This window comes from Canis aureus, chromosome 30, assembly GCF_053574225.1.
Source record: "Canis aureus isolate CA01 chromosome 30, VMU_Caureus_v.1.0, whole genome shotgun sequence".
Lineage (NCBI taxonomy): Eukaryota > Metazoa > Chordata > Mammalia > Carnivora > Canidae > Canis > Canis aureus.
In genome coordinates, this window is record NC_135640.1 from 41,088,653 (window position 1) to 41,113,751 (window position 25,099).

General features: G+C 53.8%; 1 protein-coding gene across 4 annotated transcripts in view; it reads left to right on the top strand.

Moving 5' to 3' along the window:
* PDE9A (phosphodiesterase 9A) overlaps positions 1-25,099 on the top strand; it is an 87,249-nt gene that overhangs the window by 12,549 nt on the left and 49,601 nt on the right. For all 4 annotated transcript variants that reach the window (XM_077879318.1, XM_077879320.1, XM_077879321.1 and 1 more), the window contains exons 2-4: positions 10,641-10,711; positions 11,728-11,805; positions 16,307-16,350. In XM_077879318.1, the coding sequence (XP_077735444.1) occupies positions 10,641-10,711; positions 11,728-11,805; positions 16,307-16,350 (193 nt within the window). The remainder of the gene's footprint in view (positions 1-10,640; positions 10,712-11,727; positions 11,806-16,306; positions 16,351-25,099) is intronic.

The window sequence follows — 25,099 nt, forward strand, 5'->3', positions numbered from 1 at the left end:
AAACCAGGGCTTCCATGTCTCTCGACTCCCACACCAAGTTTTGCTTCATCTTGTTGCCGTGCTGAGCAACGGTGCCCCCCAAGGCCTTTCCCCTCATAGACGTTTCCTGAGGGCCTCCCACGTGCCCGAGCGGAGAGAGGATGCTTGATAAAGGGACGGGTCTTGGGAGGCCGTGGCGTGCCGCAGGTCACTAGCCGAACCCCCCGCCCCACTCCCTCCTCTGCCATCACCCTGTTTGCTTACCCAGCAGCCCTGGGCCGGGCAGACCAGGGTTTGCATCTGCACTGCTGTAGGGCCAGCTGCATGATCCTGACGCCCAGATTCCACATCTGTAAAATGGGGACGCCACCTGCTAGCAGACACCTGTACAGCGCCCACGACATAGCACACACCTTTGTAAGGACTGTAGAGCCACCTGGCGTCTGCCGCACGTTGCAGATGCGGGGAGTGTGCAATACAGAATTGCCCGCGGCCCCAGGGTGCGCGAGTACCAGAGCTGGGGGTGGGGCCAGGAAGGCTGGCTTTGGGTTCCGTGCCCCACAGCGCAGACTTCAGGGGAAGGGGGGTGTGATGGTCACTCCAGCGGCTCGGGCTCAGTGCAGACACCGCCCCGTGCAGGCTCACAGTGCCTCCAAGCAGGTGGGGCTGATATTACCCCCAGCTTGAGGAGGGATGGGCTCTGCAAGGGCCTCCCCCCGCCTTGTGTTTGCCCCCAAACTAACTCTCCTACAATTCCAGGAGGCTTTGTACACGTGCTGCATCCGAGCTCCGCCCGGTGGCCTCCACGTCCCACGGCGGTCACCCCCCGCCGTCAGTTCCTCCCTGCTCCCTCGCTGACCATCAATCACCTCCCTCCTGGATGCTCACGCGCACGCTCCCTGCTCATCGCCGCTCACTTGCTGTGTGACTTTGGAAACCCTCTGAGCCTTAACATCTGCAGAATGGGAAGAATGATACCCACCTTCACGGCATGCTTTGACGTTCAAAGATCATGTGCGTCCTTCACCAAATGATGGCCAAGAAAGGAAAGGGGAACATATCACACACACACACACACACACACACACACGTGCGTGCGTTTTCAAGTCAGGATCCAAAGCAGGCCCAGGCACCGTGTGTGAGACACCGTGAGTTGTCTCCTAAAGTCTCTTTCTACCCACGTGTTTCGTCCCCTTTCCATTCCTTCCATTTATTTGGTGAAGCATACATACTATTTCTGATCCTCAAAGCATGCCCCGAAGACCCCGATGCAGACATACAGAGATAGAGAGATGATCCAGGGATAGAGAGGTGTGGGTGTACACGTAGAAGGGTGGGGGAGCTGGGATGCAGACCCGCTTCTGGCTGGGCAGGTGGGAGGTGTGGCTCTGCTGTTGCTGACGCTCGAGCATTTCCAACATATGGGACTTCTCTTCTTGAAGATTCTGTTTATTTATCTATTTGAGAGAGAGCGAGAGCGAGAGAGATTGCATGCACCTGCTGTGGGGAGGGGCAGAGTGAGAGAGAGAGAGAGACTCCTCAAGCAGGCTCCACGCCCAGTGTGGAGCCCAACGTGGGGCTCGGTGTTACAACCCTGACATCATGACCTGAGCCAGAGTCATGAGTCAGGCGCTTAACAGCCTGAGCCACCCAGGCGCCCCTGGCACCTCTCTTCTTTAGAAGAATGTATGCAGTGAGTCTGGCCCATGGTAAGAAAGGGTACTTTCTGCTATTATTTCATATTCTTTGCAAACACAGTGACCAGAAAAATACCTCCTGACTCGGAAAGGGAAATGAGGCCTAACGCAGAGTTTATTTTAGCCATTGCCTGCCTGGCGATTAACTGTGATCCATTCTGACTGTGATGTTTTCCTTAAGTGTTCCTAAAACAAGGAGCAAAACAGGGTGATTAATGTGCTCAAGTTTGTGTGTCTCTGAAATTTATAATTAGAGGTGAATTGCAGATGGATTGCAGTTGCACGTAGACGGAGAGGTAGATAGCCTACAATCTTCTCCTCAGTGTCACGCATTTATTTCTTGAGTATTTAAAAACATAAAATGTGGGATGTTGGTCTTGGTCTCTTTTTAGCCTGTCTTCTATATTAAACACTTGTGATTCTTGGGCACTAATAAGCCAATGGAAATTTCCCTTTTAACTTCCCCTAAGATAGAAAAGTTGCAATTCCACAGATGGGTTGTAATTTGACTGTTCTCTGGGCTGGTCGGGTGGAGTTCTAACTCCTGGAGCTGGGGCGTGAGATCCAGACTGAAATGCTCTGGTTTGCTTCGAGGGCAGACAAAGCCTTATAAGAGTTTATAGAAGCGTATGTAAAACCCTGGTAGATTATAAAAGCCAGAGAAAATGAATCACGGCTTGATAGACGAAAGATAAGGAATTTGAATTGGCTTATTTTCCTCTGGGAGGGGAGCCTAAGTCAATATTTGTTCCAAGCATGCCATCGGAAATACCAGCGATTGGAAAACAAGGCAAACAGAGAATGCACATGCCATTACGGGCCAGTGACGGCAGCAGAGAGGCCTAGAGACCACCCCTGCTGCCCTTGCAGACCTCCACCAGGGCTCTCCCGCCAGCCCGTCTCTGGGCTTAGACCGGGGGGCGAGGGTCTGAGTTTGCATATGCGGGACCACACTGGCCAGGCCAGCTTCTTCTCTCTATGGCTTAGAGTCCTCATCCATGACAGGGTGATGATGACACCAAGCTTATGCGGTTCTTATGAGGAACCGGGCTCACAGGGCTTATAAGGCACTTGGCTTAGGTTCTGGCCCAGGCATAGGCCCAATCCTATTAGGTGGTGGTGACGGCGGAAGTGGTGGTGCTGTGGTGATGTTGGTGATGGTGGAGATGGTGGTGGAGGTGGTGGTGGTGTATTGGTGTTGATGATGGTAGAGGTGATGCTGGTGGTGGAGGAGGTCATGGTGGAGGTGGTGGTGGAGGTGGTGGAGGTGTATTGTGTTGATGATGGCAGAGGTGATGCTGGTGGTGGAGGAGGTCATGGTGGAGGTGGTGGTGGAGGTGGTGGTGGTATATTGGTGTTGATGATGGTAGAGGTGATGGTGGTGGTGGAGGAGGTCATGGTGGAGGTTGTGGTGGAGGTGGTGGCAGTGTATTGTGTTGATGATGGTAGAGGTGATGCTGGTGGTGGAGGAGGTCATGGTGGAGGTGGTGGTGGAGGTGGTGGAGGTGTATTGTGTTGATGATGGCAGAGGTGATGCTGGTGGTGGAGGAGGTCATGGTGGAGGTGGTGGTGGTATATTGGTGTTGATGATGGTAGAGGTGATGGTGGTGATGGAGGAGGTCATCGTGGAGGTTGTGGTGGAGGTGGTGACAGTGTATTGGTGTTGATGATGGCAGAGGTGATGCTGGTGGTGGAGGAGGTCATGGTGGAGGTGGTGGTGGAGGTGGTGACGGTGTATTGGTGTTGATGATGGCAGAGGTGATGCTGGTGGTGGAGGAGGTCATGGTGGAGGTTGTGGTGGAGGTGGTGGCAGTGTATTGTGTTGATGATGGTAGAGGTGATGGTGGTGGTGGAGGAGGTCATGGTGGAGGTGGTGGTGGAGGTGGTGGTGGTATATTGGTGTTGATGATGGTAGAGGTGATGGTGGTGGTGGAGGAGGTCATGGTGGAGGTTGTGGTGGAGGTGGTGGCAGTGTATTGTGTTGATGATGGCAGAGGTGATGCTGGTGGTGGAGGAGGTTGTGGTGGAGGTGGTGGTGGAGATGGTGGTGATATGTTGATGCTGGTGATGGTAGAGGCCATGGTGGGTGTGGTAGTAGATGTGATGACAGAGGTGACAGTGGTGTGGTGATGCTGTAGTGGAGGAGATCATGGTGGAGGCGGTGGTGGTGGCCCTGGCATCAGTAGTGGTGTAATATAAACCAGCAGATGCAAATTTCAGCCTCAGCTCCTCTGGACAGGAGGATGGTTGGGCACTGGTGCTCCCCTGATGGACACATCCTGTGCCCAGTGGGATGAGAAGGTTCTGCCCATGGGGACTTCATCTTCCAGAGACCACCTTCCATGTTCACTGGAAGAGAAAATGAACACTAAACAAAAGCGAGGTCCAGTTGATCATTGAGCCTAACAAAGTTTTGGGGTTTTTTGGGTTTTTTTAATTTTTATTTATTTATGATAGTCACACAGAGAGAGAGAGAGAGAGAGAGGCAGAGACACAGGCAGAGGGAGAAGCAGGCTCCATGCACCGGGAGCCCGACGTGGGATTCGATCCCGGGTCTCCAGGATCGCGCCCTGGGCCAAAGGCAGGCGCTAAACCGCTGCGCCACCCAGGGATCCCCCAAAGTTTTGTTTTGTTTTGAACTCCTACCTGGTGATTCTATTAACGAATCAACACATACTTGAGTTGATGTGGCCCCAGTTTGTGTCGCAGCTTGGATAGAGTTGAATGTGATTGACAATTGATACGGGGCTAGCGGAGCAATAGAGTGTGCGTTGTGACAGATTCCCAAGATAACTCGTCCTTCTGGCCCACGCTCTACTGAAACGGGAATGCGGACACGTGGACGTCAAAGCTGGTGCCCTCGATGCACCACTCTGGTTAGTGAAAACGGCCTTAGAGGGGGTCGAGAGAAGCCTCCCCATCCCCAGCCCAGGAAGGGGCGTCAGGGGGCCCCTCCTGTAATCACAGGAGCCACAGGACTTAGCACTTAGCGTGTAGCAGGCCCTCTGTGTCCTGATGACCCCTCCTAACATTCCGTAGGCAAAGGAGAGTTGTCCTCATCCTGCAGGAGAGTCAGAGCCTCGGAGCGGCTAAGAAATGGGCTCTGAGTTGAGCTGGTAAGGGGAGAGGCTGGAACTGAACTCACATCTCTGACTCCCCCCGTCCTGCATGCGCCTAGAGCAGTGCACAACACCAGCGGCCGCCCAGGGGTGATCCAGGGGGTGTGAGACAGCTGGAACGGCACAGGCTCCGGACAGACTGGAACCAGCTGGTTCAGACAGAGCCAGCCCAGAGCAGCGGCTCACTCAGCTGACGGTCCTCGTTGCCAGCCCTCCTCTGCCCTCATGGCCAAAGAGGCAGTGCTGCGATTTGCACAATGTTGGCAGCCAAACGCCTCCCCGCCTCACCCAAATCTCACACGCAGCCCTAACTGTGAAGGTTATATGAAGAGTTCAGCGACGTGTGTCAGTACCCGTTTGTTCTACAGGTTCAAATCCATAGCGCCCACTGCAGAATTAATGGGAACAGAATAGGGTCCTTGCGTGGACACCACAGTTGGAACCTGGGAGCTCGGGGTGGCTCCTGCGGGCTCCCAGCCTGAGCCTCAGTTAGGTGCACTGCGTTTTGTTGGTCCCCAAAAACGCTGCCTGAGGGCGCGGCCTGCGTGGACAGGCCCGCATGCCTGGGCTGTGGGGCCCTACAAATCGGGGGCCAGGACTGGGTCTTAGGACAGTGGTCCTGGGCAGCCTCTCTGGTACCAACCGAGTGGGCCTGACCCCAAAGATAACATGTCCCCCCTCAAATCATTGATATTTAGGTCATTAGAGCCGAGGGTTTGCTCTGTAATTATGTCTAAAGGAATTTAAGCCGATCCACTCACAGAAAGGAAATCTGAGCCCGGGGCTGCACCCCCAGGTCCCAGCGCAGCTCTGGTCGACCAGGACGCCCCCCTTCGGAAGTCGGCCGTGGCTCCCCCACCTGAGCAGCGCTCAGCCGGCCTGCTGGCCCCGACCCCCCGGGGGCCCTGCCCAGCCTCCTGACAAACAGGCCCGGGCCCCCACACCCTTCCTGGTCCCCAGAAACCCCACATCAGCAGGGTCTGAGGGGTGCCCAGATAAGCTCTGGAGCTGAGAAACTCTTCACCTAGAAAGACTGGCCTGTGGGAGCAAGGCCTGGCTTGGTCTCAGGTGCTCAGAACACCTGCTGAGGGCAGGAGCACCTCCCGGCCAGTCCCCCCCAGCCCCGGGGATGGGGAGCCGCATGGGGTTGCTCCAGGCCCTGAGTTTCTTTCATTTGCTGGGCCCGTGTACCCGTGGCCAGCTCAGAGGCACGGACCCCCTCCTTGCTCCATCCCCGGAGGCACCTGGCCTCGTTCTCTGCTCTGGATTCCTCGTCTGCCACCCCCTGGCTGTCTCTGCGACCCCCCACTTCTCCTATGCTCTCCTGAGGCCACCCCCCCCACCACCCTGTCCCCCCTCCCCTTGCTGGGAGCTATTTAAATCCTGGGTTTTGTCCTCTGGTTAATTTCCTCATCTGCTTGGCTTGATGCCAAAGAATACTCTTTCCAAATAAAAAAACGGCGAAGACTGTTTTCTCCCTCATAAGAATTCCATGGACATGCCGTGCAGCGTGCTACCGGGAGGGGAGGTTCGGAAGCGAGTTCTGTTATCAATTATGAACCTCGGCTTCTAGATCTGGATCACTCTCTTCTTGCTTATAAAAGTCCTGCATATTCATCATCGAATATTTGAGAAATGCGGAACGTATAAAAAGAAAAGAATCCATCATCACGCCCGCAGACGTTTCGGGACCTCTCCTGGTTTCTCGTGTGTGTGTGTGTGTGTGTGTGTGTGTGTGTGTGTGTGTGTTTTACATAATTTATTTTATCCTGATCACTTCACTCAGCATCACATCAGCAGTACTTTCCCATGTAGCATTAGGGAGTCTTCAAAAAACACGATTTTAGTGCCAGGATAATGTTCCGTCATGGAGACGTCCTAAAATGTAACCGTTCTATCGGCGATGGGATGTTTAGCTTAATTTTATTTCTGGGCGAGCAGTCGTGCAAGGGGACCCGTCCCCCCCGGCCATGCATCTTTGCTTACGGAGCAGCGGCGTGGCCCGGGGTTTGGCTCGCTGCAGACACGAGCTCACTGGAGGAAAGTGCCCGAATGGAGCCTGGCACTTCGTAAATGCTCTTATTATTATGTTTGCTGTTATTATTTCCTGAAGAGCGATTCCTGGAAAAGGCATTCTGGTTCAGAGGCCTTGCACCGGGGCCGTGCGGACAAGCATTCTGGGCAGAGCACCCCTCGCCTCCCCCACCCCGCCACCCAGAGCTATACCACATAAACGCTTGGAGATAATTATAGATTCCCGTGGGGTTGTAAGAAATAACGGAGACAGAACAACGTACCCTTTGCTCAGTGTCCCCTATGGTAACGTCTTGCAAAATTATGGTATCTTGACAGCGAGACAAGCCACCAGCTTACTCAGACCTCACCCGTTGGACTGTGCGTGTCCGAGCGTGGATATCATCACACGTACGGGTCCCCGCAGCCCCCACCACAGTCACAGGATGGAACAGTCCAGTCCTTCCCCATCTAGAACCCTTCCACCTGCTTCCCCCACCCTCCTGCCCTCACTCACCCCGTCCCTGACCCCCGGCTAGCGCTAATCTCCATTTCTCCAGTTTTGTCATTTCAGGAATGTCATTATAAACGGCATTGCCCGGTATGGAACGTTTTGGGGTCGGTCAGCGTTTATTCACTCGGCGTCGATCCCTTGAGAGCCATCCGGTTGTCGTGCGGCTCGATCATTTCTTTCCCCTTCCCTTGCTGAGTGGTGTTCTGGGACGTGCACAGACCCCCGCGTGTTTGACACTCGGGGTTGCTTCCAGATTTGGGCCGCCCATCACTTTTCCTCTACTGTCCGTTTGCTTTCCTCCTCCCGTCTTCTGAGAGGTCCGAATGGCTGTTTGCAGAAGTCGTACCCTGGTTTTGGTTGGGCGGAGATTTCCGACGTCAGCGTGACATTCGTAACTAATAGCGTCATCATCCATGACAAGAGCAAACACACGCATGGTGAAGCGTTCACGCCGAGGTGGGAGACGTTGGGGGAGGGGGGCTGAGATCAGGAGCCGGGGAGGACAGAGCAAGGAAGGGGTCGGCAGGGAACGTCCCGGAAGCGTCCGGTTCTGATGGGCCAGAGGAAGGAGCACGGGGCGGGGTCCCCGCGTGGCGGAGCAGAGCTCGCCGGTCGCCCTGCGGGAAGGGCAGCTTGATGCCCGGGGCAGCACCCTCTTCCCTTCTTCCCTTCCGTCCCCAGCAGTGTGGTGTCTACAGACCTGGCTCCGCTTCTTCAGCGGGAGCCACGTAAAATCACTCGGTGGGGGCCACGCTACGGAAGAATTATAACGAGGACAATTTTGCTTGAGATTCGTCACTCCGAGTTCCAAGCAGCCCTGTGAAAATTGTTGCTAAGGCAATTGAGTGAGGAGCTCGCAGGCGGCGAGCGCAGTAACAGCGAGACAATGAACGTGAGTGCTTGTTTTACAACAGCCGGCCCCAAACGCGCCACACGTCTGACACAGCTAGTTTCCTGATGATTTTGAGAGCTGCGGCAGACGAGCTCTGTGATTTCCGAAGATAACCGGTGCCATCCCGGGCCGCCGGCTTCATGAGATGGTCCCCGTGGTGGTGAAGGTGGTGGCCGGCCTCGCGGAGGAGGTGCCCGGGACGCCTGCACGGAGCCCCCCACCCCCTGCCCGGTCCCTAGTCCCCTCCCGGCATTTTCGTCTTCCTCAGCTTGCACAACTCGACCCGAACCTCAATTACCACTTGGTTATTCGTCCAGGGGGCAGCGGGTGTCTTTCCCCCTGGGGCTGCAAGGTGGCCCTTCCCAGCGGAGTCGCGGGCTGGCCCGTAGCTGGTGGCAGAGGCTTCGGGCAGGTGTCCGGGGCGAACAGAGCCCTCTGTCCCCGTTCCTGCCTGTTCCACAGAAGAGCAGCTTGAAACGGAAAGAAGCTTGCCTGGGGTCGTGGAAGCGAGAGGCAGAGCATCAGGGGCCCCCAGGCCCCGGGTCCCACACTGTCACCCCAACTGCTACAGCTGAGAGCCCGCGCCCTGGAGTGGGCCTCCTGCCATCAGGCCTCCCAGAGCCGCGGGGAAGCCGCGGTGCCCGAAGACGCTGGAGAGAAGTAACCTCAGAGGTGACCGTCCCCCACGGCCACCGCAAGCTGGAACAGGACCCCAACTAGCCGTGGGGAGCCGCTGGGCACGCGAGCCCCTCAGGAGCAGCGACCTCTATAAGCCGGGGCGCCCCCTCTCCTGGTGCAAGGGGGCCCACCCGGGGGCAGAACCGAGAGGGACCTTCTGCAGCCAGGCAGGGAGGAGCTCGGTGCTCGCCACAGCCACCCCGCTCTGCCGGGGGGACCCCACACCTCTCAGTGCCGGCTGCTAACCAGGGAGCCTGGGAAACACCAGATGCAGGTTCCCAGGCCCCAGCCCAGGCTCTCGGCATCCCCGAGCCGGGTCCGGAAGTCGGCCTTCTTGCACCCAGACCCACACTCCAGCCTTCTTGCACCCAGACCCACACTCCGAGGAGCGTCCTCTAAGCAGGGCTCCGGGAGACTCCACTCCCCCCTGCAAACCCTCTGCCTCCGCCCGCTGCCGCCCTTCCCTGGGGTCGGCAAGGAGCCCAGTCAACCTGCACCACGAGGAAATGAGCTTCCCAGAGGCTCACGAGGAGAAAGTCCGAAGCAGAGCCGTGCGGGGGGGTGAACGGCCAGGACCCCAGACCCAGCCCGCCCGCCCCTCCCCTCCCCTCCCCCGGCGCAGCCAGAGAAGCCAAGGCACCAACTACGGCGCTCAGGCCTGCGCCGGGCCCCTGGGGAGGCGCCGTCCTCGGTACGCGGGCCAGGCACATGGTTAGGTGGGAAAGCGGGGCTCTGGGCGCCCACCCTCCCCAGGCCTGCTGCTCGCCCACGCAGGGACGAGGGGGGGCAGTCAGCCAGGGAAACGTGAAAGGCAGCCGTCTCCCAGGGTGGAAACGGGGGGCCTTGGTGTGGACTGCCCAGGCCCCGTCAAAGGGGAGATCAGATCTCTCACTGTACGTGAGGCCCCTCCCAGGGAGGGATCCCGAGCAGAGACGCACGGTCAGGACCCCTGGACGGAAGACGCTGATGTAGTCGCATTTCTCTTGCGTCCCCAGCGCAGGATCCCCAGGCGCCGTGCACCTGCCCGCTCAAGGTTGCTTTACTGTGGACACCGCGGGCTGCTTCGGGCTTTCCCATTGTGATGCGTCCCGGATTTAGTCCTACAGCCTCAGCCCCGCCCCGAAGCTTTCCTCTTAAACCAATGATCTTTGAAGAGATTTGGGTGGGGGGAGGGGCCTGGGCGGCTCAATCAGTCCAACTCTGGATTTCGGCTCAGGTCATGATCTCGGGGTCGTGGGGCTCTGCGCTCACGGGGAGTCTGCTTGGGATTCTCTCTCTCTCCCTCTGCCCCTCGCCCCACTTGCACACTCCCTCTCTGGCTCTCTCTCTAAAGTAAATAAAGGTACACCTTTAAAATAAATAAACAAAAAGATTTTGTTTGTTTTTTCACATAACGGCCCCCAAGAGTCATTAGAGACTCTCCGTGATGGGGGGTCATGAAGCCAAGGGTATCGATCTATGCATCAGACGCCTCCGATGGTGGCTCTGCGGCAGCACCGTCACGGGCAGGTGTGTTTCCTGGAGTCTCCACGGATGGACTAAATGAAAAGATGGACATAAAATTAAAAAGAAAAAAAAGATGGACATGTGGCATTCCTGTGCCCACAGCTACGTCGTCTCCTTTTTATGATAAACCTACAGGTTGGGCTGGAGAGAAAGCTCGCAGACCCTGACATCCCCCCTATGTGGGGGAAACCACATACCCCCTCTTGCCGGCCCCTCACCGCCCTGTCGCTCGTGTCTTGCAGGTGGTCTTCAGCAAGTACTGCAACTCCAGTGACATCATGGACCTATTCTGCATCGCCACCGGCCTGCCTCGGTGAGTGGGCCAGCAGGGCGCCTTGTCCCCACCCCCGCCGCCACCGAGCCTCCAGGGCCGGTTCCCATGGAGAGGAAGGTGCCAGGGAAGGTAGGGGGAGCCCCAGGTCGGAGGGATGACAGGTGTGCCAGGGCGCGGTGGGCTCCCCTCGCACGTGGGAGCCCTTTCCCATCGGTGAACGAGAGCCCGCAGGTTTGTGCCCCAGCCGTCCCCCTACCTGCCGACAGGTACCGCTCTGTGTGCGCGGGAATCCCAGGGGCAGAATTAGGCAGAAACCACCGTCTTAAAAGCATTTTCCCCCCCTTGTATTTATTTTTTTTGCTTTTGAAGAAAAGGCCAAAGGAGGGTGGTTGTGTTTTGGCTTTGGCCCCCCCAGGCCCAAACGATCCAGCAGGTGAGATTTTCTATCTCAGGGGGCGTGGTGGGGGAGGGGGTCCCACAGAGCAACGTCTGGGAAGACGGACATTCAGAAAGTAGTCGAAAAGGCCCGTAACCCCCTCATAGAATCGTCACGATTCCAGAAGAGTTATTTCCCCAAATCAGTAGCCCATTCGAGTGCGGGATTCGGGGGTCACCCCCAGTGCACGCCGCCTGAGACCAGACAGGCTTCAGTGATGTGGCCAAGGCCACCCTGCTCAGCGGAGGCCCTGGGGACGAGAGGCCGGGGGGAGACTCAGTTTCCCTGCTGGAAACTGCTTCCCAGGAGACGTCCCCTGCTTCCCAGACTCCCATGGGCAGCAAGCCCAGGGCAAACCCAGCTCACCGTTGGCCGTTGGCCGACATCAGCCCTCCTCTGTCCATCCCAACTCCGCAGCTTGACTTCCTCCAATTCCCATTTTAAATTACTTAAAAATGGACAAAGCAAAAAAAAAAAAAAAAAATGGACAAAGCCCTTGGCATGACGCACGGCCACCTGTGTGCGTGCGCATGCGGTGCCGGGTCCTGGGGCGGGCGGGCCCGGTACCCGTGCTGTGGTCCCCTCGGGCGCAGGGACGCTGACACCGTGTGTCTTCCAGGAACACAACCATCTCCCTGCTGACCGCGGACGACGCCATGGTGTCCATCGACCCCACCATGCCCGCCAATTCCGAGCGGTAAGCAGGGGCCTCGCCGACACCTTTCTGCACACGCGGGATGGGCTCCCCTTGGTTTACTGCTGTAGGGAAATCTGAATTTAAACCAAAGGTGGGGTGAGGGTGGGAGAGGCCGTGAGGGAGGCTTGTTCCTTCGTGACCAGTCACTTCCCAAGAGAATCACAAGTGCAGGCGTGCTCAGGGGCCCTTCTGAGGGCTCACTCTCAACAAGAGTCTCTGGGGAGGGACGGAGGGGAAACTGAGGCCCAGGAGGCCAGTGAGGAGCAGTGGAGCAAGGCCCCAGGGCCGCACACTGACTGCCCTGCTGCCCTCGCCGGGAGGCCCCCTGACCACAGCCCAGGGGTGGTGTGCTGAGCACTGGGCCAGGGCCCCCTCCCCAGGTCACGTCCTAGCGGCCCCCAGCAAGGCCTCATCTGCTCTGTCCTCTCCAATCCTACTGCCTGAGGTTGTCCGTTCCAGTACAATCAGTCCCTCTAACCCAGCGACTTCCAGCGCCACCTCGGATTAAAACCACCAGTTCAAGGAGTTTCCGGGAGCGTTTAGAGCTCACCAGGTGATGATTCCAGTGTGTAGCCCGGGCGAGGGCCACTGATGGGAGGTGTAGAAACTATAAGGAAATGCTCTTGCCCCCGGGCTGGTGCTCACCAGAAGGTCGTGTCCACCAAACATGGGGTATTTCCCTCTTGGGAGGTGCCGGATAAATCTTGTTTCTTCCCAGCAAACAGTAGCCAAGTCGCCACCCGTGCGTGTGGTCAGCCTCCACTTCTGGAGGAGACGATCGTGGCCTCAGCGGGGCCTCGTCCCCTGCTCGTCTCCCTGGCCGCAGACTCGGAAGCCAGCCCACGGGAAGGGGGTGGTGCTGGTATCCCCCGCCACACGCTCACAGGAGAGGCTCTCGGGGTCCCTGCTCCAAATTCCAAGGGCTCATGCCTGAGCCCCTGGGTGCTGATCGGAGGCGGGGTCCCAGGGGCCCATCTCTGAGGCCTGTACTTCTGGGCTCATTTCAAACCAAGTGTCATGACCTCCTGATTCTCCCTTCAAAACACTTCTCCCCTACCCCCGTTTTTTTTTTTTTTAAGATTTCATTTATCTACTCATGAGAGACACAGAGAGAGGCAGAGACACAGGCAGAGGGAGAAGCAGGCTCCCTGCAGGGATCTGGATGCGGGACTCGATCCCGGGGATCACGACCTGAGCTGAAGACAGATGCTCAACCCCTGAGTCACCCAGGTGTCCCAAAACACTTCTCCCCTTCACGCCTTCTCAGATGGTCCCAGCCAGCGTCTAGTTCAGACCGTATCTTCTTGTCCGGGCTTCTCGGTGCCCTCCTGGTTTGACTCTGGGTGCCCCCTGGCCTCCAGCACAGCTTCAGCCCAGGCCTCCCCGACAGGGTGTTCTTCGGGGGCCCACTGGCCACGAGATGTTGTCCAGACCCCCACCCCCGGAACACCTGGCCCCAATCCACCTTAACACACGTCTCCAAGTCCCCACACCAGTCCGAGCGCTCCCCACTGCCACGCACCGCCTGAATTTCTATCCTTTTCCATCAGAGAGGCTCTCGTCAGGCCACCTGCCAGATGGCTTCTGCTCTTTCGGAGCTGGTAGGAAAGATCACTGTGATTGCTGCCCAACCCTGAGCCCTCATGACTGACAGATCACGGCCCACCCGTGTTCAGGGAATGCCAGCTGGAACCCTGAGCTGCCGGTCCCAGTGCCTCTTTCTGGGCAGGGGAACATTCCGGATCCCACGGTGTCCATCCTGTGACAGTCCTATCCCTTCCATTTCCACCACCACTGCATCAAAACCCTCCTCTAAGGAGACAAACAGACGCTTCAAGGAGACAAACAGATGCTTCAACAGCGTGAGGAAGTGTCAGGGGAGCTCAGCAAGTCGATGAGGCTGATGTGCTGGGAGGACTTCCCTGCTCGGAGCTCAGCACTGCGCTTGGGGCTGTGAGAACTGCTGCTCGCTGACTGCCTTCCCTCAACCCCCTCAGGCCCTCTGCTCCAGCCCAGGCCGGTGACGCCACCGTGCATCCCCAGCTCTCCACGTAGGGCCACACTTCAAACCCACACAGATTCGAAATAAGGTGTCGCTGGATCTGCCAGTGTGACAAAGTCTCCAGAGGAAGGAACCCCTACTTCCAAATAACCAACTTCCAGGAGATCTTTGGAAGCAGGGCCTTTTTCCTGAGGGGCAGCAGGGTCCTCACAGGTGTGGACTCACTGCTGGGCACTATGCCAGGGGGAAATCCCTGGGGGGACTTGTGTACCCATCACCCAGGATCACCAGGTCATCACCCGGGATCACCAGGCCATCACCCAGGATCACTAGGCCATCACACAGAATCACCAAGCCATCACCCAGGATCACCAGGCCATCACCCAAGATCACCAGGCCATCATACAGATCACCAAGCCATCACCTAGGATCACCAGGCCATCACCCGGATCACCAAGCTATCACCCAGATCACCAAGCCATCACCCAGGATCACCAGGCTATCACCCAGGATCACCAAGCCATCATCCGGGATCACCAAGCCATCACCCAGGATCACCAAGCTATCACCCGGGATCACCAAGCCATCACTCAGGATCACCAAGCCATCACCCAGGATCACCAGGCCATCACCCAGGATCACCAGGCCATCACCCGGGATCACCAAGCCATCACTCGGGATCACCAGGCCATCACCCGGGATCACCAGGCCATCACCCAGATCACCAAGCCATCACCCAGGATCACCAGGCCATCACCCAGGATCACCAGGCCATCACCTGGATCACCAAGCCATCACCCGGATCACCAAGCCATCACCCAGGATCACCAGGCCATCACCCGGATCACCAAGCCATCACCTGGATCACCAAGCCTTCACCCAGGATCACCAGACCATCACCCAGGATCACCAAGCCATCACCCAGGATCACCGAGCCATCACCCAGGATCACCAGGCCATCACCCAGGATCACCGGGCTGTGTGTTTCTTACTCTACACTTTCCTAGCGTTTGCAGCTGTCAGAGTTTTCCCCGTGCCCAAGCCTGTTACAGCACAGGTATCCCATGGATCCCTGTGAACAGTCTGGTACGTACCAGCCTCTCCGGACTTTCTGTGCTCGTCCTCTCGGTGTCACTTAGACTGTAACTTGCGCTGTCTGCCTCCCGGGGGGGGGTCGTGGGCATCGCCTCAGGCCAATTACTTCACGTCGATCTCGTCTTTGACAACCGAGTGACCATCCGTGGCACAACTGATTGATCCACCCAGTTGAGGGGGCCAGGGAAATTCTAGAGCTCAGCTGCTCAACCAGTGCACCTGTACCCGCCCTTTCATTGCGTATTTGAACGTGGAATGTCAGTTCCGTGAGGACAGGAGCACTTTTGTCTTGTTTGATCACCTGAACCTAGTTCCGCTCAGTGACCAATTTATTGAATGAAGGAACAAATGGATGACGAGGACACATGACAGCGTGAGGGCATCTCCGTGTGCCAGCGTTTCATCCGATACCTTGGTTCGTAAATTCACGTGCTGAATCAAAGGACTATGTGTCTTCATTTTTTTCAACTACTTTTTTTAAAGATTTTATTTATTTATTTGAGAGAGAGAGATGGTGAGAGAGAAGACATGAGTGGGGGACAGAAGGAGAAGCAGGCTCCCCGCTGAGCAGGGAGCCCCACGTGGGGCTGGGTCCCAGGACCCTGAGCCTAAGGCAGACGCTTCACCTACGGAATCCCCCCTCCCCAGGCGCCCCGGATTATGCATCTTCACGTTAAGTAGTCCTGCCAAGATGACTTTCCCCAAGACCGATGCCGTAGCATCGCCGTGTCCCTGTGAGCAGTCTTCGAAATTTGGCTGAACTGCTTGGGGGAAAAAAAGGGATTTCTCTTGAGGCACCTTTCTTTGAACCTGTCACCAACAATTGCATATTCTGTTCTTTGCCCACTTGCCGTGGGCCCCGCTGTCTCTCCCCTACCTCTGGTCCCTGGTGTGCCGGGGGCGGGGGGGGGGCAGACATTCCCTCTCCCTCCCCTCCAGGCCCCTCCATTCCTGTGATGGCATCACCAAGATGCCAGTGCGTCCTCAGCTGAGCGGCCCCTCTTCTCTCGTGCGCTCGGGAGATGCGGTTGCCGTGAGCTCGAACCAGGCCGGGGCCGGAGCCTCGCTCCATCAGTCGGGTGTTGGGTCGGACGTGGGCGGCTCTGGCGCTCTTTGCCATTCCACACCTGAGGGGCCGCAGTACTGATCACAAAATTTGTCCAATTCACCCACTATGAAACATGATAAAGGAAGTTCATCCTTTAAATGATATATTTAAAGTATTTGGAATGCTTCTGAGTGAGGAAGCTCCGAACAGCCAAAGAAACTAATTTCAGGGGGAAAAAAAAAAAAAACCCTAATCCACTGAATTCTAATTTATCCCGAGCAGCTTATCTCTCGCAGCAGACTCGCCGAGAACACCTTTGACGGCATCTCACGGTGGGACCCTCTTCTCTCTTGCAGCACTCCCTACAAAGTGAGACCCGTGGCCGTCAAGCAACTGTCTGGTAAGGCCCTGCTATCATTTTTAAAATTAAAAGAAAAAAAGAAGGCTCCAGGCTGCCCCTGTGATTGAATATATATTAGGTAAGCATTTGAACCTAAAACCCTGTGCTATTACAGAATCCATGGCCCCGTCTGACACTCTACCCTTGACGATCCCTCGGGGGGCCTCCCCCCGTGCTGTCCCTACCGACGTAGACACTGGGTGACATTGTCCTTATCTTCCCGGACGCGGTGCCTGCACCGCTCACCCAGACCATGAGCCGCAAAGGTGGGCCGTCTGCAGTCCCCCAGCCTCCCTGGATGCTTCATGCAGTCACTGGTGTTGTTTGGGTAAAATCCCATTTCCTTTTGGATCTTCCCTCCCTCTCATTTATGTACAATTCATGCTTCATAAAATATACTCCCATTTTAGTGTATATTCTGATGAGCTTTGAAAAAAATGTATGCCCCCTTGTAGCCATTAACCAAAATCAAGGCCCAGAACATTTATACTCCCTGAAAAAGTCCTCCCGTGCCCCTTGCCGGTTAACGCCCGCCCTCGACCCCTACTGTCTTATCAGCCACTGACCTGCTTCCTGACACTGTAGATTTGTCTTTTCTAGAGCTTTGTATAAAAGAAAGCACACGGTGTGCACGCTCCTTTCGGACTCAGCCTCACGCATTTGAGGCTCGTCTGTGGGTTGGGTGTCCCCGTGGCTCACTCCTTCTTGTTGCTGGAAGCATTCACTCCATGGTGTGGCGGGACCTCAGCGTGACTACCCCGTCCACCTGTTGAAGGACACCCGGGTCATTTCCAGTCTGGGGGCTTTTACGAACACAGCTGCTAGGAGCATTCAAGTGCATGGTTTTGTGGGGACACGTGTTCTCATTTCTCATGGACCAAACCAGATTATATTGGTTTCACCGTTTTTTTGTTTTTTTGGTTTTTTTTTGAGAAACCATCAATCCGCTTTTCCAAAGGGGCAGCACCTTTTTGCAGTCCCACCCACAGTGCGCGAACTTCCCCGCCTGCACTTGGAATTGTCGGCGCTTTCCATGCTAACCATTCTCCTGGGTGTGCGGCGATACTGCATTAGTTTGAGTTCATGCTTCCCTAGTGGCCCATGACGGGGAAAATATTTACTAACCGGTCATAAATCTTCTTCCGGAATCTGCTGCAGTAGTCGAGACTTGCTTCCCGTAACCATGGGGTAGTGAGCCCTCCTGATCCTTCAGACGCACCCCGTTAGTCAGATATGTCTTGTGAACAATTTCTCCCCGCCCGCGACTTGCTGTTTCATTTTCTTGTTATACCTTTCAGTGAGTAGAAGTATTAAATTCTGATGAGGCCCGGATTACCAATTTTGATCTTTTATGGTTTGTGCTTTGGATGCCCTATCTGAGAAACCTTAGCTCATCCCCTATCTGCGGGGTCTTCTGCTGGGCTTCCTTCTCAAATTTTATTTTATTTTATTTTTTGAGCTTCTACGTTGAGGTCTGTGATCCGTGTCTCAGGGTGACTTTCGTGTATGGCCTGAGACAGAAGCTGAGGCTGATTTCCCTTTTTAAACTCTGCAGTTCATTTAATTTTTGATTTTTTTGGTAAGATTGAAGGCTACAGAACAGAATTCTGAAGCCACCTGTCAGGTGCTGGGCGGTGTGTGATGAGACATTGGTGTGTCTGGGCCTTTCCTCCTCTTGGAAGTGACAGCGTTTACACATAGATACTGATTGCTTTAAATCTTCTTTAATGCTTTTGTAGCTCTTCAAAAACCCTTAACTCAATCCTCTTGATGGGAGATGTTAGAATAAAGTAGGAGTTCTAACTTTTTCTAGGATAAAATTCCTTTTTAACATAGAAGATAATTGAGCCCTTGACTTGGTAATAAATGTGTTTTTTTTTACACCGTTATTTACTAAACCCCATATTTTATTCCGATTTCACCTGTTTTTCTCCTGATGTCATTTTTCTGCTCCAGCATCCAAGCTGTGGTGCAGTCCATGGTCCATTCATCACGGGGGCTCCTCCTCTGTCGGCCCTGGGGTCTCACAGGTGCTCACACTCTCCGTGCTTGTGACAACCCACCATGGGGGCCTCGGAGCATCTATAGAATGTCCCCCAGGCTGGGTTTGTCTGATGTTTTCCTCAGGGTCAGCCCAGGGGTATGGATTTGGGGAAAGAATGGGGGGGTCCATGATATCCTTTTGACTCACTGGCTTCTCCGCTGGGAAATTACTGTTTTAACCCTTCCTTACTCTGTTCTTTGGAAGGAATAGCTCAGTCTAGCCCATCTTCAAGAGGGAGAGAAAAGGGCTGACGTTCATTCTCTCTGTATGGATCTCCACTTGCTCTAGAACGTTTGCTAAAAACGTTTCCCCCAGTAAATTATCATGACATCCCTGTCAAAAATCAGTTGACCAAGTTTGCAATTCGCCGTCCTGTTGCATCAACATACATGCCTGTCCTTCAATCACTGCCGCGCTGTCTTGATTACCGCGCATTTACAGTAATCATGAAGCCGAGAACTACAAGTCCTCTGATTTCTTTTTTTTTCAAAAATGTTTTACTTGTCCCAGGTCCCTTTTATTTGCAGATAAATTTTAGAATCACTATGTCAGTTGCTACCAAAAAAAAAGTCTGCGGAGACACTGAACTTATACTAAGTACATAGAACAACTTGAAAAGAATTACTATCTATAATGTTGACTATAATGTTGAGTCTTCTGATTCGTGAATGTGGTATCTCTAGATTTATTTGGGTTTCTCTTAATATCTTTCAATATATCGTAGTTGTCAAGGTAGAGTTGTTGAATAGTTGTTGATAAATTTGTCATTAAGTATTTAATATTTGTGATGCTATTGTCAATGGATTTTTTAGGTCAATTTCCAATTATAAGAATATAATCGGTTTTGTGTACTGACTTAGCTAAATTCATTTAGTAGATCTAGTGCCTTTTTGTGGATTTCCTGTGCTTTTCTACATCTACGAATAGAGACTTGCTACTTCCTTTTAGGTCTGGATGTCTTTGGGTTCTTTTATTTCTTTTTCTTGACTGGTCGCACTACCTAGAGTATCTAATACAAGAGAAGTGCCAGATTTTTGTGAGAGTGTGAGAATCCAGATTTTTGCTCTGTTCTCATCCTAGAGAGAACGTGAGGTTCTGCACCATCAGTTATGATGTTACCTGTAAGTTGTTTTTTTTTTTATAGATACCCTGTATCAGGTTGAAGGTCTTCTTTTCTTAATTGCTAATTGGTTGAGAGTTTTAATTAAAAACTCGTGTTGGACTTTGTCAAATATGTATCCTGCCTCTATTAAGATGATCATGTTTTTTACTCCTCTGTTCTACTAATGGTGGACTTATTAGTTGGTTTTAAAACTTTAACCTTGAATTCCTAGTGCATTTAGGGCACTGCTGGCCTCATGGGATGAGTGGGGAAGTACTCCACCCTCCTGCTTTCTGGAAGAGTTTGTATACAGGTGGCACTATTTCTACCTTAAATGTTTCATAGAATTCACCAGTGAATGCTCTGTGTTTGGAGTTTCTTTATGGGAAGTTTTTAAACTATGAGTTCAGTGTCTTTAAGAGATAAGCATGTCAAGGTTTTCTGTGTACTTGCGATTGACCTTGGGAAGGTGCCCATTCCAATGAAGATTCATCTGAGAATTTGCTGGCATGATGGAGTTTGGAAAGTCCTTGCCATCCCTTTTATTTATGTCTCTGGGATTGGAGTGAGACCCCACTCTTTCATTCAAGATACTAGTAATGTGTATCTTCTCCCTTTCTAAGCTAATCAGCCTGATTTATATTTTTTATTGATTTCTTTTTTCTAAGAGCCAGGTTTGAGCTTCATTGGTTTTCTCCATTGTGTGTCTGGTTTCCATTTCGATAATTTCTCCTCTTATCCTTTTATTTCCTTCCTTCTACCCACCCCACCTCTAGTTTGCTCCTCTTTTTCTGGCTCCCGAAGGTGGAAAATTCGATCATTAATTTTAGATCTTTCTCTTTCTTATATAACAATTTAAAGCTAAAGATATCCCTCTAAGTATAATTGAGTTGCATCTGGAAGGTTTTGATGTGTCGTGTTTTCATTTTCATCCAGCTCAAAATATTTTCTGATTTACCTTGTGGTTCCTGCTTGGACCCACTTGTTATTTAGAAGTGTACTGTTTAATTTTCAAATGGTTGCATATTTTCCAGCTATCTTTCAGTTATGGATTTCTAAGTTAGTTCCACTGTGCTTTGAAGTGGACCTCATATGACCTCTGTCTTTTTTAATTTATTAAAAGGCATAGTATATCTTAGAGACTGTTCCAGATACATTTGGAAACAATGTGTATCCTGCTGTTATTGGGTGGACTATTCCACCCATATCAATTAGGTCAAGTTAGTTGATAGTGTAGTATGAGTTTCCTATATCTTTATTTTTCTGTCTACTTGTTCTATCAATTACTAGATGATGCATGTTGAAATCCCCAAGTCCCTTGTGACGTGTTCCTTGCTTCTCAGTTTGTCAGGTTATGCTTTGTGCATTTTCAATTCCTGTTATTGGGTGCATACTTATTTAGGATTGTTGTACCTTCTGATGGATCAATCCCTTTAGCCTTAAGAAAATGTGGCCTTTATCCTTGGTTCCATTCTTTGTTTGAATGTCTTCCTTATCTCTCTCCCATTAATACAGCTACCCAGGCTTTCTTAGGCTTAGTGCTCACATGTTATACTCTTCCCATCCTTTAACTTTTAATGTATCTGTGTCTCTATATTTGAAGCAGGTTTGTCATTGGCAACGTTTATCAATTTTGGCAATTTCAGCCTTTCAACTAGTGCTGTTAAGCCATTTACAATAAACATCATCATAGATACAGTTGGGTTAAATCTACTACTCATTTTGTTTATTTCATTCATTTTTATTTTATTTTATTTTTTTTCTCTCCTTTCCTATGTCTTTTGGATACTGAGCATTATTTCTCCACTCTCAGTCTCAGAGCTGTCCTTCTCTGTTTTATTTCTTCTGGGTTGCTCTGGGTTTCACACTCTGTATCATTGACATATCACAAATTATATTATGCTACCTCTTGATGATGTGGGTCTGAGAGCATTTCCCCCATCCTGTGTTCTATGTCATACTTTGTACTTCTATGCTGCATATGTTTTAAGTCCCATAATCCACTGTTAGTCATTTTTTGCTTTCAACAATTGTATTTCCTCTACATTTCGTTGTAAAGATCCATGTGTGCATTTTTTACTATACTGTTGATCATCTGGATTTTGTTTTCTCCCATTAAAGAGTGTGGGCTCTGTGCTGGCAGGTGGTTAAGTTAACTTACAAATCGCTCGACATCTTTGAGACCCTTTTTTAGGCTTTGCTATGACCGTTGTAGAGGACACTAACTCCAGGGATATAGTTCGGTCCTGTTGCTAAGGAGTGATGTGATGCCTCTGGAGTCCCCCTTGACTGGAGATGAGGTTGGGAGCTCTCAGGGGTTCATCACGTGGGAACTTGAAGGCCCACCAGGGAGCTGCTGCTCTAATTCAGGAGGCAAAGGGGAGTGTGGGGGCTGTGGGGGTGGTAAGGAGTGGTCAGATTCTGGCATGTTCTGAGGGAAGAGCCCAGCTTATTTCCTCACTGAGCGGATGTGGCTTATGAAAGAAAGAGGAGTCAGAGCAGAAGCCTCCAGGGTCACTGAGAGGGTGGAACAGCACCTCCCACAAGGGAACAAGCCGAGGGTATCTCAGCTTCTGGAAGGACACAGGAGCTTGCTTTGGGACGTATCAGTGCGAATGGCCGTGGGCACCAATGCTGAGTAGATGTGTCTGGAGGAGGCTGAGGCTCCCTCTGAGCTGCAGACGTGCCCTGGAACTGGTGGCGGTGATGGATGACGGGAGTGTTCGCAGCCAGGGCTTGGTGAGCTCCCAGGGGAAGGGCGAAGCCCTGTGACCCAGCGCTCGGGCACAGGATTCCATCAGAAGAAGGCCTCTCATCAGCCTCTGGAACAGAAGGGCCAGAATAACGAAGCCTTTGAGGAGCAGAGAAGCAAAAGCAGGCTGAGTGTGGGACAAACCGGGCAGGACGGAGCTCCAGGAAGGGAGACTGGGCACAGCTGTGTACCAGACCGTCTCTGGGGGAAGAACGGGGGGGATTTTGGTGTGACTTTGGGGCCCAACTTGGACCAGCAGAAGTGGGTTTGTGCTGCTCAAGGGAAAGAACGTAGCAAAAGCTAGAGCCGCAGGGAGCGCACCTGGCTGCCTGCAGCACTCGGCCTCCTGCTCCAGAGACTCACGTTCCCTGCAGTGTAAGAAGTGGATCTCCTCCCAAGTGTGCATCCCCCCGCACCTGAACACCGCCACCTGGGGCAGCCCCACTCCGGTCAGCCCAGCCCTGCCTCTCCCTGGCTCTGGTGCACACGGACCCCTGGCATTCTAGGTTTTTCCTTCAAGGACAGACCCCCACGGCCTGAGCCTTCCTGAGACAAGTTAAGAAAATGGAGCTCCGTCTTTCCCCTGGAACTTTTTCTCCACACGTGAACCCCGGGCTCTCTGCGGGGAAAAGCCCCTCCTTCGCCCGTGCATCAGCGCCCAGCCCCACCCAGCCTAGCCCGGGAGCCTCGGAGCCTTTCCCTAGGTGGGTAACCAGCCCGGGCCCTGCAGCCCTGAGTGTGGCAGAAAGAGGCACCCCCGCGGCCCGTGAGTCAACAGGCCACACGTGCCACGGCAGGAAAAAGCAGCTCAGCAAAGGAAGCAGGTGCCAGGGGTCCAGACTTGCACGCAGCTGCCGAGGTCCCTGGCCCTGGCCTTTCCTGGGGCCCCCGTCCTTCCCGCGGACCCCACATTTCAATAAATGCTCCAGACTCGTCCTGGCAGAGGCCTTCAAGGCAGAGATGCCCAGGGTCTGACTGTCCCGTGACTTAACTATTTGGAAACAGGAAAGTGAAGAGTAGTGTGGAAAACATGACTTTTCATAGAAAATAATGGTCAAGATGTCCTGGCCTGGGCCCCACACCTGTGACAGCTGTGGGGACATGCTTCAGAGGAAGGAACAGCCGCTGCGGACAAGAGCCTCGGAACAGGAATCCTAACGTCCCCGTGAATGGGGAGGTTCTGTGTTTACCAAGCACCTTGTTAGAAAAATACCCTTTGCTGGGACACCTGGGCGGCTCATCGCTTTAGCGCCTGCCTTAGGCTCAGGGCGTGACCCCGGGGTCCCAGGATCGAGTCCCGCCTTGGGCTCCCTTCAGGGAGCCTGCTTCTCCCTCTGCCTGTGTCTCTGCCTCTCTCTCTGGGGCTCTCAGGAATAGATAAATTTTTAAAATCTTTAAAAAAGAAAGAAAGAAAAGTACTCTTTGCCTCAGCAAGGGAGACAACCACATGGATAGCCTGGTTTCCTCTTTTACGGATGAAAGGAAGTTAACAGCAACTGCGAAGACCACGGGATGGATTTTACGCATCCTCTGAGAACAGTGGTGCGGAGTGTTGAACACCCAGTTATCGTGTGCCCGCCCGCGTGCCCTCTGCCCGCAGGAGCCCATGGAGGAGAACATGGGAGGAACAGCCTCACCCTCGGTTAACCACCGTGACCAGAGCTGGAGGGGAAGGGGGTCCTTGGAGCCGAAGGCGGGCCCCCACCTGGGCTGAGCCTCCCCGAGCCCAGCAGGTGGTGCGAGGCTCCATCTGGGGCACTTTGGTGTCAAGGATCACTTGTGCCGCCTCACCTCGCCGTACTTCGGGGGGTCGTGCAGAAGCGCCCAGGGCCAGCGGGCACCGGCCCCCTCCACGGTTAGGCCCCGCGTCACCCTTCTCCAACGGAGCGAATTCAGCTTTAGGACGGCACAGGCCCTGCTGTAGGGACACAGGTGTTGCCGATTTCCCTCCGTTCCTGCCCGTCCCTGGGACCACGACACGGCACGCTGCCCGGACGCCTCTGCTGGCCGCTCGTCCGGCAGGCCGGTGGGGAGGCCCCGTGGAGGCTGCGGCCCAGCCTGGCTCTGGCTTCCGTCACCCTGGGCAGAGATCATGGGTGACTCGAGGACTTCCTGCCGCCAACAGCATCCTTGTCCTCGTTCCCAAGGACAGAAAATGAAAGTGAGTCATAAACACACCAGGAGCCACTGTGGAGCAGAGACGGGTGGCTGGACGGGAGTGACGGGTGCGCCCCAGGACGGCAGCAGGCCTCAAGCAGCCCCGTCCGTGGGGCACACACCTGCCTCGTTCCCCACGGGGAGGCTCGCAGCTTTAGTGCTGGTGCTTCCATCTCGAGACACGGGGAGGCCAGGCCAGAAGGGCCCGCCTGGAGGGGCCACGCGCGCTTGTCTGCTTGGGTGTCTTAGAGAAACCGAGCCCCCCAAACTGGGTCTCCGGAGCTTACAAAACAGGAGTCACAGTTAATGACCGGGACTCGCCAAGTCTCAATGCTACAGAGCCGGGTGGCCGACGAGGCTCCTTCTGAGCCGTCGCACCAGGAGGGGACCCAGCGTATAGAAGGGTCACCACGTGTGGTGCGTGTGGAATACACACCAGACTGCGAAGACTCTGCACGTATAAAAGGATGCAAAATACCTCGCTAATCGCTTTCAGATTGATTTCGTGTTTTCTTAGTGACATAACTCAAACATAAAATGCACCGTCTTAACGTGACAGTTCCGTGGCTTTCAATATATTCACTATGTTATGCAACCACCACCACCACCGTCTAAATCCAGAGCATTTCCATCACACACACACACACCCCCCAGAAAAAAAATCCCACACCTATTGGCATTTACTCCCCTTGCC